This window comes from Copadichromis virginalis, linkage group LG14 (assembly GCF_057382275.1).
Source record: "Copadichromis virginalis isolate Kocher_CV1m ecotype Utaka linkage group LG14, C_Virginalis_male_GT1.1, whole genome shotgun sequence".
NCBI classification, from domain to species: Eukaryota; Metazoa; Chordata; class Actinopteri; order Cichliformes; family Cichlidae; genus Copadichromis; species Copadichromis virginalis.
Genome location: NC_140631.1, coordinates 31,273,410 through 31,286,875, shown reverse-complemented (window position 1 = coordinate 31,286,875; position 13,466 = coordinate 31,273,410). Strand labels below are relative to the sequence as shown.

The window sequence follows — 13,466 nt, the reverse complement described above, 5'->3', positions numbered from 1 at the left end:
ACGGGGGGACCTGGTGAATGACCTGCAGAGCGCTGGGACCAAAGTAACAAAGGTCACCATCAGTAACACACTACAACGGCAGGGGATCAAATCCCGCAGTGCCAGACGTGTTCCGCTGCTGAAGCCAGTGCATGTCCAGGCCCGTCTGAAGTTTGCCAGAGAGCACATGGATGATACAGCAGAGGATTGGGAGAATGTCATGTGGTCAGATGAAACCAAAGTAGAACTTTTTGGTATAAACTCAACTCGTCGTGTTTGGAGGAAGAAGAATACTGAGTTGCATCCCAAGAACACCATACCTACTGTGAAGCATGGGGGTGGAAACATCATGCTATGGGGCTGTTTTTCTGCCAAGGGGACAGGACGACTGATCCGTGTTAAGGACAGAATGAATGGGGCCATGTATCGTGAGATTTTGAGCCAAAACCTCCTTCCATCAGTGAGAACTTTGAAGATGAAACGAGGCTGGGTCTTCCAACATGACAATGATCCAAAACACACCGCCCGTGCAACAAAGGAGTGGCTCCGTAAGAAGCATTTGAAAGTCCTGGAGTGGCCTAGCCAGTCTCCAGACCTCAACCCCATAGAAAATCTGTGGCGGGAGTTGAAAGTCCGTGTTGCTCGGCGACAGCCCCAAAACATCACTGCTCTCGAGAAGATCTGCATGGAGGAATGGGCCAAAATACCAGCTACTGTGTGTGCAAACCTGGTAAAGACCTATAGTAAACGTTTGACCTCTGTTATTGCCAACAAAGGTTATGTTACAAAGTATTGAGTTGTATTTTTGTTATTGACCAAATACTTATTTTCCACCCTGATTTACGAATAAATTCTTTACAAATCCTACCATGTGGATTCATGGATTTTTTTTTTTTTTCACATTCTGTCTCTCACAGTTGAAGTGTACCTCTGGTGCAAATTACTGACCTCTGTCATGATTTTAAGTGGGGGAACTTGCACAATCGGTGGCTGACTAAATACTTTTTTGCCCCACTGTATGTGCGCTTAAAACCGAATCCTACAAAAGTTCCTAATCCTAATGCAATATAATACATTGCCTTGTGGGTGTCTCCTCCATAGCCCTGTTGTATGTTCTTGGTGAAAGTCACATTTAATTCTAGTGCTGATTAGATTCTACATTGGCTTTATTCTTTGCCCATTTGTAATGTAATTCCTTGCCCTCAAATAGGTAAAGTAATATATGTTCAATTTCCTCGTTTTTTTCATCAGTGCTGTTGAGGGAAATGGAGCTCAGTGAGGTGTATAAATTCTCCAAAATGGATAATGTGACCTGTGCCGAGATCTTAATTTGTGTAGTTTAACATAATTTAACACATTAGTAATCATCACAGTATGATGAAAACGCCCCATAAAACTGGGACAATTAATAGATGCAAGCAGTTATGAGGGGATCAATGAGAACAAGTTTGAGACTGTAAGGATTGATATTCTGGCTACGTGGAAGCTTAGGAAAGCAAGGAAATGCTTCAGACAAAGTACAGGAGTGAGACTGTTAAATAAAATATACTTTGTTTAAGGAGTAATTGTGTTTTAAATAGTGAGCATAAGTCAATTAGTAACCCCCGTCAAACATCTACTGTGCTGAGATGAATGATTTCAAATTACAAATAACGCTATTGGTTAGCAGTGGTTTACACATTTGCCTCACAAGCAGAAGAGCTCCGGTTCGATCCCAGTAGGAGACGAGATCCCTTTTGTGTCCTGTCTGGAAGGGCATTGAGGATCTGCCAAAACATGAGGAGCTACTTACTGTGGTGACCCCTTGTGATTAAGGGTGCAGCTGAAAGTATCTGTTCCTTCTTCTTCGTCCATCAACGCAACTTGTTGATGGATTTAATCTTTCTAACATTTTTAACACACATATTCAGCCAATTTCAGGTGAATTTCTTTTGGGCACATGATGAGGCTCTGTTTTGACAAATGAGGTTTGTCCGGTCTTTAACCCTCTGAGGCATCCTATACATAAGGGCATGGGGTCAGGCTTTCAAGGCCGCACCCAGAGAACTTTGTTGCAATTAATTGTTGCCGTCACAAAGTCTTTGTGTGCCACAACCTCAAGTTTCCACATTGCCCCTCTGCCCTTTCTGACAGCAAGTGGTCACCCTCCACTTGTTGGCTTGACATCCCATTTGTAAAAGCCAGTGACAGGGCCAAAAAAACAAGTTCTTCTGCCCTGTTCCTACTGGTCTGTCACACGTTAATTAAAGAGGTATTTACTTGATTAATTGGAGCTCTTGGAAAACTAGTAGAGGTTGGTGTCAGGGTTATATTTTTGCTCAATCAAAATAGTCAAGGGTTTAAAAAAAGAAAGCTTAGACATTTGCTGTGTGTTGAAACAAGATTTGTTTCCCCCGTATTTTCTCCCTGTCATTTACCTCATTCCTAAGGGCAAGTGACATTAAGTAACAATTGTCCTTGAGCTGGAAGTTAATTGAGGTGATTGTATGTCATGTAATAGCCATGGTCAGTATGAACAGAAGAGCAGTTTAAAAATCATATTTTTATTGCACTTTGCTCTTGTTTGTATTTAAGTTAACCAAGTTATTACAGACATTTTCATGGTTTTCTGACATCTGACTTGAACATTATCAGACATGGAAGGTCAGTTGCTTTGCCAAGGCACAGTTATTCATCCTTCATCAAACCATAGAAAAGCCAGACTTATGTTATGACAGGCTATTCTGAGGTTAGTATGAGGTGGGAGACTCTCCAAAAACAGTCAGCTTTTGGACTGCAACAAAGACGGAGAATAAAAGGACAACTAGAAACTAGAACTGTCAGGAGATTTGTTTCCATCGACTATGGCAAATGTCACTTGGTTGATGTTTTCCATGACAACAAAGAAAACTTCCTGGAAGCTGTTTACATGCAGCATGTTTCTCAAGTTTGAATCCGTGGAAAAGCAGCAGCTCCCTCAATAGTTGGCATTTGTGTTGCCATTAGCATTCTGGTTGGCAGTGTTGGTTATGCATCTGCTCCTTAAATGATAATAAGTTTATTTCTGACTATTCGCATATATCACTGGCCATCTTAATATTAATTTTATCCTGTTTCTATTTTGGTTTGCATTAGTCAACATCCACAACATAAAGGTCATGAGAGTGAGACGTGATGAGTATGTCACAGTTACAATGTTTATACTTTTTTTTTTGGGTCTTTTGTTTAGGCTGACTACTACACCTGCGTAGCTACGATTGTGTTTCTGCGCAAGGAAAACTGTCTTTATCAGGCCTGCCCGAGCCAAGACTGCAACAAAAAAGTGGTTGACCAGCAGAATGGCATGTTTCGGTGTGAGAAGTGTGACAAGGAATTCCCCAACTTCAAGTACCGCCTCATCCTCTCTGTAAGTGATTCAGCGTGGGTCCCCCGAAAAGCTTCTGGCAGTCTTTTCTTTCTTTCTTTTTCTTTTTAAGCGATGGCATCCACTTGCAGAAACATATATGCCCATGCACACATTGAAAGATCGTTTTCGTTGAATCCTGAGTCAATGATTCTTCTAATACGTCTAATAAATAATCTAATAATACATCTAATAAACTACCAGGCATCAGATTGGTGAAGATTTTGTAAATTACATGTCATGTACAAGGAGGAGAACAGTGCAATGCAAAAGACTGCTGCAACTGTCACGAAGGTCTATCTGTAGCTCGACTGCAAAAAAATGTATTAAATCAGGTCTAATATGAAGTCCACTAACTAAAACTAGCACGTCACAAGTCTGCCACAACTGTGCACAGTCATTTGAAAGCGAGCTTCAAAGAACAATCAAATTGCTTCCAGCGAAAATGTTGTAGCTTTTTAAAAAAAAAAAAAAAAAAAAAAAAAAAAAAAAAAGCCCATCCCTACCTTTATATTGCCTATTATATCCTGGGGCTCAATCCAATCCACCCCTTTTATGGCTCTCTCTGTGTTTAAACATATTCCCAATCTGCTCTTTGTGATTAAATTTAGAGATGTATAAATCCTATTCTGCAGTTTCTGTGACGCAGTGTAATGAAGACACATGTTGTATTCCCATTTTGCGTGGTTAGTTACGTTGGGTTAATTGCAGCAGCTTTCCCGTCGGCATTACCATTTTACACAAAACACAGACATGAATGCAAACAAACTGCATTTTTAAGTATAAAAGACAAACTCGGTGAGCAACAAGCAGTGAGAGGCATGCATCTGAAATAGGCTGGTTTTGTTTCGTACCACTCACCAGTTGACTTATAATTATTATTATTATTATTATTATTATTATTATTATGCTCAAGCTTTAGCTTAACCTGTGTGCGCGCGCGCTTTTGTGTTTGTGTCACACTTGCCGGGAGTACATAGGCTATCCACTAACTGTTACATTTTGTGAAAGGGTGTTTGTTTGATATAAGCCAGGCTACTCTGGTCAATAGTTGTTTATGCATTTAACTTTTTTTTTCCCCCTTTATTATCCGTCAGGCCAACATTGCAGATTATGGGGACAACCAGTGGGTGACTTGCTTCCAGGAGAGTGCAGAGGCTATCCTGGGCCAGAATGCAGCTTACCTGGGGCAGCTCAAGGACTCGGTGAGGCTTTCTCTGCTGAATGTAATACTTTCCTCAGGGAACAACCAGGGCAGAGCTAAACTTTAAGCTTCATGCTCCCCAAACATGCACACACATACGTTTCTGTAGACAAATGCAAATATGTCTGAAACCTGTGGTGCTTTGTTTCTTCTATTTATAATTACTTAGAAAAATCAAAGCTTTTTGTTTGTTTGTTTTGTCAGACACTTACTTTCCTTTGCACTCAAGACTGTTTGATGAAACTGGCTTTTGATTAAAGGATTATATCTGAACTTTTAATTAAAATTCAGAATGAAGCTGCCTTCGATGAGGTCTTCCAGCATGCCAACTTCAACACTTTTGTCTTCCGCAACAGAGTGAAGCTGGAAACGTATAATGTAAGTAAAAATTTTGTGGTAGTGTGAAAAAATGCCCAGGGTTTTGTCGCTGCAGCACAGTGTCAGACAGACCACATGCATTTAGAGAGAAAAAAAGAAATCTTGAGAAAAATGAGGCCGTGTCTCTGCGTCCCTGAACTACTGAAACTTCACAGCGGGAACATAAGAGGTTCTGGTTGTTTTTGTTGTTCTTCTTTTTAACATGGGAGAGTTTTCCCATTTTGACTGGCAGAACTGCGTCTTTAAAAAAAAAAAAAAGAGAAGCCGTCAGTGTTTGTCCTGGGATGCTGCTCATTTTCAGTGGCTTTGTGAAGGATGCACACACAGATTAGCTGCGGTCAGTATTTCCTGTAGGCCACACAGATAGAGGTTTGTTTTGAGGGAAGCACATAAAAGAATTGATTGGGCTGGGACTCTGAGCAGGAAGTCTGGAGCCAAGCCAGAGACTGCATCCGCCTTCAACACACAAAAAAGGGCCACTGTGTCTGTCACATTCAGCTCAGCATCCTAACTGCCAATGGCACTGCTACAAGCATGTATTGGCTTCTGTCTCCAAACCCCATATTCCTTCAACAGAGACACCTGCAACCCCTCTTTGAGTTTATTTTCTACTTCTCAGCGCTACAATCCAGCCATTGTGTCATGCTCTCACACATTGTTGTGTACTTTGATTTATAGGCTTGATGTGGGACAAAGCAGGTTCTTAACAGTTGATAACAGTCCGCTGTAACACAGTGTGACTTGCATATTGACCGGACCCCTCTAAAGAGCATCATCAGAATATTTTAGGGAATTACACTCTTCGTTTTAACTGAATGAAGTTCCCCCGTAAGGAGTGTAATAAAATTACCTTCTGTAATGCCAGTAAGACAGTGAAACACACCATCAGCACATTTAAAGGTCAGTCTAGCTATATCACATGTTAGAATAGAATCCATCACATTTTTAGCCAAATACACAGATGCGATGCAGTGCAATTATTCAAATTAAACTTAAGAAGGTAATCAAGCACTGGCAATTTAGATAATTATTGGATTGTTTCAGCAATTAAGGACTTATTAAGTATCGTTGCCATCATATCCTTTGTATTTTATAATGCTGGTTAAAGAAAATGAAAAGTTTCATCTCATACTGTAGGAAATCCTTTCCCATTTTATTGCTATTTTTTTTATTACATCTTTCTCCTTTTATTTTAATTTTTTTTAACTGGTACAAAAAAAATTTTTTTTTAAAATGTATATGTACAACAAAGTAGAGCGCCTTCTCTGATTATCACACTATTTAATGGTTGTACAGTTAAAACAGAGTGTGAAGGAGATATGTTTGGAATTAACGATGCGAACAAACTCAAATTAGAATGAAACTCATACTAAAATAAAAAACAAAGACAGGGTTGTGGGATGTTGCTGGTGTCAAAGTCAAAACCTGAGGTTGCCATTATTAATCTCATTGAACTACATTTCTATGCATAAGGTCTTAAATAAATGATATTATTGTCCTTTTAAGCGCAGTATGGGGGCTGTGTAATACTATGATTAATTGGTGAAACTTCTTAATTATATTTATCATGCAAAAAATGTTATGCATAATTTAATTTAATGTAAATCTGTAGATTAAATACTTTGATCAATTGTTTATTTGACCTCATAAATATTTCAAGTCAGTACTTGACCTTTTACTTGCCTGGAACCAAGTAGCTCTAGAGTTTTTATTGTAGCTTTTCTCCCACATTGATCACTACTATTCCAGTTTTAAATAGAAATAGCTGGATTTGAAGGGATATCTCCCTTATTTTGCCCTCATGAGTTCTGTCTGATGGGATGTGGTCCTCTCTTATCACACACTTTGGGGCTTTAGTGAAAGGTGAGGGGTGTGAGTTTAGAGGGGAGCAAAGTGGTTTCTGGCACTGATTGGTCTCAGCACAGCAGGCTTTTTACTCCACCACTCCAAACTGGATGAGTTGCACTCATCCATTTTCCAGTCTGGAAGGAACTACTGGTATAACACTCCCAGGATAAACAGACTGTATATAAAAGGACATATCTACCATGATGTCAACTGTTGGTAGTTGAAGTTCAGTCTGTCACCTGAGGGACATTGCATGCACATAGTAAAAACTTGCCAATCACAAAGTAGCCCTGGAGTAAAGCAAATGAATTGCCCAGTCTTGCACTATGTGAGACTACGTGACTCTTATGGGGACAAAAAGAGCATAATGTTGTAATAAATAGGACTGAAGTCTTTCTAGGAAAGCGTTTACTGGGGTTGTAGGTGAGCAGTGCACTTGTTCTCCTATAGTAATCTCTTCACAGTACATGACTTTTCTCCTAGCCAGATGAGTCGCCCCTGCTGGTTTTTGGAGAGAGTGAAGGTTTTACACACTTTGCATTGGTTTTAAGAGTGGAAAGCTGTGTCCACCTTTTTATGTGGGATACGTGGAGTGTGTTCATTAGCCTTCAATTTTTGTTACAGTTTAGGCAGAACTGGTACAACTGCTTTGTGTTTAATTGATGAACTTTACTTTTCGTGATAATTAAATAAAACACCCATATTTATATCTGAACTTCTTGCTTTTAGCATTTGTGAAATTTGGCCTTCCTGTGCTAAAATGTGCACCGTGCAGGGCTCCCCTAGGTCTTCTGCCCTGATTCTAACATCAGTTTCCATTCATATGATTAAATTTGAGCAGTTTGAGGTCGCTTTATATTTGTCTGCATATTTCACTTACAAAAAAAACCAAGCATTAAGATCTAAAAGGATTTATTTTTTCTTAAAGAATTGGGTTCATATCCAAAGAAAAATGGTTTACTTTTCACCCACTTAAGCAACAGATGATCAGCGGAGACAAAAGGAGTGTAACCACTGTTTAAATGCAGAGAGTAATAGCCCTGGTAGAACGGCCTTCCCCTGTCTAGACAGCTATGGAGACGTCTAAGGCTTTAAATGTTCGACTCTGTCTTTCATTGGTAATTAATTATATTACATAATGATTTTTAGTCGTTAGCAAAATCTTGTTGAAAACATTTACCATGGGATAAATGCCAAAGTCCAAATGGCTCTATATATTTATACAGCCATTTGGAGATATATCTATCTATATCGATAGAGACAGATATATATTGATCTGTCTGTCTTTGTTGTATAGATGGATATCTATATATGATATAGAGAAATGGAGATATATATATATATATATATATGTGTGTATACGTACATACATCTATCTGTTGGACTTGATTTTTTTTTTATGCCATTTCTCATATGAATGTCATTTTCTTTCTGACAGGATGAATCGAGGATTAAAGCTACAGTGATGGATGTAAAGCCTGTTGATCATAAAGAGTATAGCAAGAGGTTGATCCTGAACATAAGGAAACTGGCGGCTAACCACTAGGAACCTTTGACAAGTGTTCTAGTTTTGTTTGTCCTTGCAAATCTTTCATTTTCTGTACAAAAAAAAGGCTGTCACTGTGTTGTAGTTTTTGCTTGCCAATCAGCTAGGTCAAAATGATCTTTTGGTACTCTTTGTCCTTTTGTCATGATCATATAAAAAGGATCTTTTCTTTTTTTGTTATTATATGAAGTCAGAAGAGAGAGTGGGTCAGTAAGGCACAAAAGAAGAAATCACCACAGTGTCTGTCTTAAGTAAGCCACCTGTTTATGTGTATACTGTGGTCATGTGGAGATGGTAGCTGCTTTTAAGCAGAAAACCAGCAAAGTAGCAAGCACTCCTTTTCACCCTCTGACGTGCACTTAGAATGGCAGGGCTGGACCTGCGCATGCCAGATAAGACCATTTGCTTTCCCACTCTTTCTTTTTTTTATTTTATTTTTTCCTCCTCCGACTCTCACATACTTGCAAACATAAGCACATACACACATGTACAGTGTGGGCCTAATGGGAAATGTACTACGTTCTGTTTTGTGTTAAGTAGAGACATATTTGTGTCCACTGTGTGTTTCACAGATTCTGTAGTTTTGTTTATTTGTGATAATTATCAGTCGGAATAAAGATATTTGTAATCACGTTAAAAAAAAAAAAGTGTATTCCTGTTAAGTATTGTGCATAATTAATGCAAAACAATAGTGCTTGGAACACCTGATCCTGGGCTGAACCCCCCCCCCCCCCCCCATTTTTCTCGTTTTTTTTTAATTTGTTTTTTTTTTAAAAAAATAGTAAACATCAATAATGTGTGCGCCCCCCGCCCCCAGTGTGCATTCAGGGGATTTATGCGAGAGCTGGTGCACAATGCCCTCAATCTCCAAAGGTTTTGCTCAGATGTGCAACAGATTCCCTGCAAACTTCACTTTCATGTTCTATTAAAGCAGAACATCAGTGAGGCTGCACCTTCCCATTTTTCTTGTGATAACATCTAGTTTCTGTTGATCGTTTCTGTTGCCTGTAGTGTGTTGAAATGGATTCGACCTGTCTTTAAATGGTAAGGAAAGGTAAGTTTTACTTGGAGGGGAAACATGCTTGGAGACATGGATTAGGTTTACTATAACCAGACCCCTCCATTTCTTTCCAGGTAGCCTTTTAAAAAACAAACAAACAAACAAACAAAAAAAACCTCTCTTCCTTTTCATTTCAGTTATTAGTGCTTTTCTAGATGTTGCAGTACATTCAGAGTATTTTCAGAGCAACACAACTTGGATGTAGTGTCAGATGGTGTCAAATATAGACAGTAATGCTTTATTCTGTTTAGTCTACCAAACACAAAGACATTGGGGCTTTTAAGGCATCCAAACTGATTTTTGTTTTTTATTCATGTGCTTGTGCACTACTGTTGAGGATGAGGTTTGTAGATCTTGCAGCATCTCTGGGGACTTTGTTGTGGTGAGGTGGCATTGTCCTTGTTTACATCTGCTGCCCCATAAGCTTTTGTGAAAAAGGAGAACTTGTTATGTTATTGGCTAAAGTAAAATAACCAGGTAATTTAATTCTCACACCTGTTTTCAAGTTGAGATGATTACATAGTTCCAGGCAAAAAAACAAAACGTAAAACATCGTAATCTGTTTATAACTGGATTTCTTACTTGTTAGACTGCTAACACAAAGTGGACTGAATTAGATTCGTTACCCAAGAATAAGCTGCAGTTGCAGCTTTATTAGCAGTGGGTGAGTATGGCTGGGCAAAACGTTTGTGACCGATAATCAGTCAAAAGACCCATTTCTGGTTCGAACAGCTCCATCGGGCACAGTTTAAAAACTTTTTAAAATGGCGAGATGGCGCATCAGTATAGTTCACGGCTTTCTTCCCAGGACTCTGTACAGTACACTGAAAATGTAAGTTTGTACCAGATATAAATTTAAGCTTAGCACCCTAGTAAAGGCCATTTTGTATCAAAGATAATTGCATTTAAATAATTAACCTACCTACTGACTGTTTGGCAGAAGCAACAACTTAATTTCAATCACAAAATGTTTTTAGTTAATCTCTATCATGCAGTGTGCAAAAAGCAAATTGCTGAGAGTAATGATCCCAGCAACTGGTCTTGTTCAATGCCCTGGAGACGCCTTGAATAATAGAGCAGTAAGATAAACTTGTCTGTCATTGTGTAAATTAGTTAATATAAATTAGCTTTATTTTTGTTTACCCTTCAGCTTATTCTAATAAGTAGTCTGTTTTATTGAGAAAGCTTACCGTTGTTTTACTATAAATGAATGCAGTTTCTTTTTGATGACCCTGCTTTGACAGGGTTCATCCATCAACTGTTAAATAACAAATGGTTACTGTATTTGTCTCATTTCTCTGGTAGATGTTTGCATTGTAGTCCATTTATACAGTTTAACTGAAAGGACTGCTAGCGGTGTTGAAAACGAGTTGCTTGTCAGCAGTTTGAACTCTTCCCAGTTTAAAAAAACACATTTAAGAAGGTGAAATTAAATTATATGAAAACTCATCAAATCAACTGTTGTTACAGGACTTGATTGCCAACTAAACAATGTGTGCAATTACCCCTGTGAACATCATAATCAAACTCAAGGTGATCATTTGGTTGTAGCAATTAGAGCTCATAATGTAAAATACTGAGTGGGACAAGCTATTAACTACTGCCAAGCCTTATGGCTTTGTCTTGTAATTTCAAAATTTACATTCAACCCAAATCTAAATTTTATTTACAAACTTGGCACTAGTATTATTTTATCACAATATCTACGGAATAAACTAAAAGCTTGAGTCTGTCTTCATATCATAGTCGGGTATTTACACAAAGCACTAAGGATGGGATTTTGGCAACAGTCAGTATGGGGCTTCCAACAGGTGAATCCAGCCATCGCCTTTGGACTGGGATAAATTAGAATTGCAGTAGTGAATAATAATAAATATTTATTTATTGCCATATGCATTAGTTTAAAAATGCATCTGATTATATTATACTCGCTGCCAAAGGTATTTTGGCTTTTGGTGCAAGGATGTCACACGGTTTCTGTCTATTCCTCCAAATGTGAGTAAAATATTCTGAAATGTAAATAATTTCCCTGAAAGCATAGCACACTTCTGTGATGTAGTGATTACACGATTATGACCAGTAGGCATGAGCATATTTCAGTAGTGCAGAATAAAATGGATCAGTCTTATTAACGTTGTGCTCTGTGCCAAACACCACTGGGCATGTGTGTTGCTGAGTTATGAAGAAAGTATTCTTGTTGCCCCAACTTACACCAGGCATAGTACATATTGGCGAACCACAGGCGGTGCTGCTGATGAGCCATTGATTGCTTCTTTGTTGTGCTCATTTATTTTATCGAGGTGTTTATAGGGTTGACATTTTCTGTGTCAGTGCTGGAAAATATAATTTATAGGTTTACATGTCCCCTTAAAGAATGACACGAATTTAATTCTGATTACAACTGCCAATAAGATGGAGCACCTAAGGCACCTTGTAATGCTTGATGACTCCTGGGCTGTTGCTGGTTGCCTTTCTACCTCTGCAAATATTTTGATCTTTATTTTATGTCATAAATTTTAAAGATTAAATGCTACAGAGTCCTTTTTTTTAATTATTTTTTTGCATAAGAGCAATTTTTTTTAGGAACAATGTTGTTTTTGTCCCGGTTGTGGAACATTGGACTCTTTTCATCCTCTTGAGGATATTCAAGGGTGTGTGGGAGTTTGCCCAACCAGTCTGTGTTTGGTGAAAAAGTAGAATGAATGGATGGAGTGTGGTTTCAAAGCTGTACGATGTCTAAAGAAAACCCAGTAAAGACTTCTGAAAACAGATTATTAGTGCTATTTCCCTCTCTATGCTGCAGATCTTTATCCAGGTCTGCATCTAAAGAAGCTCCATCTTCATCCAGAACCCATCTCACCATTCCCAATTGTTATTCCCCCTCCCAACATCAGGGAGCATCTGAATCAAGACACAGATTTTTCAACAGCTTCACACCTTAGGATGAACCCTTTTACCCCTTACCCATCCTCCTGAACCATCCTATATCCCTACAACTATGTAGACTTTGTGACACACACACACACACACCAACTTTCACCTACACGATCACCCGACTTCTCCACCTATACAACTTTGCACACTGCATTGTAAACTTTGTGCATAATTAGACTACCCATCTCCATTTCAAATACACAACCCTGTTCACTATGTGAATATTCATCTTGCATTGTGTACATTGTGTATTATCAAGTGGATATACTGCTGTTTTTCAGTCTTTGGGAAACAGCATTTCATTGTTGACTATGGATGCAGGAGTAATGGCAATAGGGTTCAGTTCAATAATACTCCATGATTTGCTCATCTGGTAAATTTGTAATACATTGTTATAGATAGCTGTGTTATATGTGGATTTGTTTACATAACGGCTTGAGGAAAAAAAAATCTGAGTTGTTGCCTCAGTGTCTGCTTTAACATAAATACAAACAAAAGCCATTTTGCGAGTGGGATCGATTAATCCTATGGAAAAATGTATTCCTGCAATGCACTGATTTCAGTACAGGCATTTAATGTGTTTCTGGTAGTCTGTATTTCAGCTTCCTGATTGTGGAATCGGTCCAGACATTATGGAGTGCATGGTCACTTAGAATACACATAGACTACAGGGTCTTTTTTTAAAATGAGAATATGTTGTATATCAATAAGTTATTGTTTTTATCAACAGCCTCAGCCTTGGCCTTTCCCAGTCTGCTGTTTATTCGCTTTTATCGCCACTACTGCTTGTTTGGACCAGCAGGTTGAGACTGTGGAATGCAGGAGAGCCTGTGGCACTGACATTAAGAAGATGTATGGGCGGTAGGAGGACCCCTTGGGTACTGCTGTAATGAATGGGAGTTAGCAGTGTGTGTGTTTCTTATGATTCATGAGTCTTGTTGCCTTCCTGGTGCACGGGTGTCCTTTCCTGGGACCGGTGGAAGGCTGTGTTTGTATTTGAGCGTGCAGCAGTCCAGACTAGTCTTGGGACCTGTTGACCAAACACAAGTAGCACTGTCTCAGCATGGCTATTTTTAAAAAAATTTTTTTCCTGACTGGCCACTTGGAGAACTGTGATTGTGCGAGAGAGGGAATA

The 13,466-nt window shown here is 38.8% G+C and overlaps 1 protein-coding gene across 2 annotated transcripts in view; it reads left to right on the top strand.

Moving 5' to 3' along the window:
* Nucleotides 1-8,984, top strand: part of rpa1 (replication protein A1) — a 33,760-nt gene extending 24,776 nt beyond the window's left edge. For both annotated transcript variants that reach the window (XM_085430420.1, XM_085430419.1), the window contains exons 14-17: nucleotides 3,188-3,364; nucleotides 4,459-4,566; nucleotides 4,857-4,943; nucleotides 8,230-8,984. In XM_085430420.1, coding sequence (XP_085286546.1) covers nucleotides 3,188-3,364; nucleotides 4,459-4,566; nucleotides 4,857-4,943; nucleotides 8,230-8,337 — 480 coding nt within the window. In that variant the 3' untranslated portion in view covers nucleotides 8,338-8,984. The remainder of the gene's footprint in view (nucleotides 1-3,187; nucleotides 3,365-4,458; nucleotides 4,567-4,856; nucleotides 4,944-8,229) is intronic.
* The last annotated feature ends 4,482 nt before the right edge of the window (nucleotides 8,985-13,466 follow it).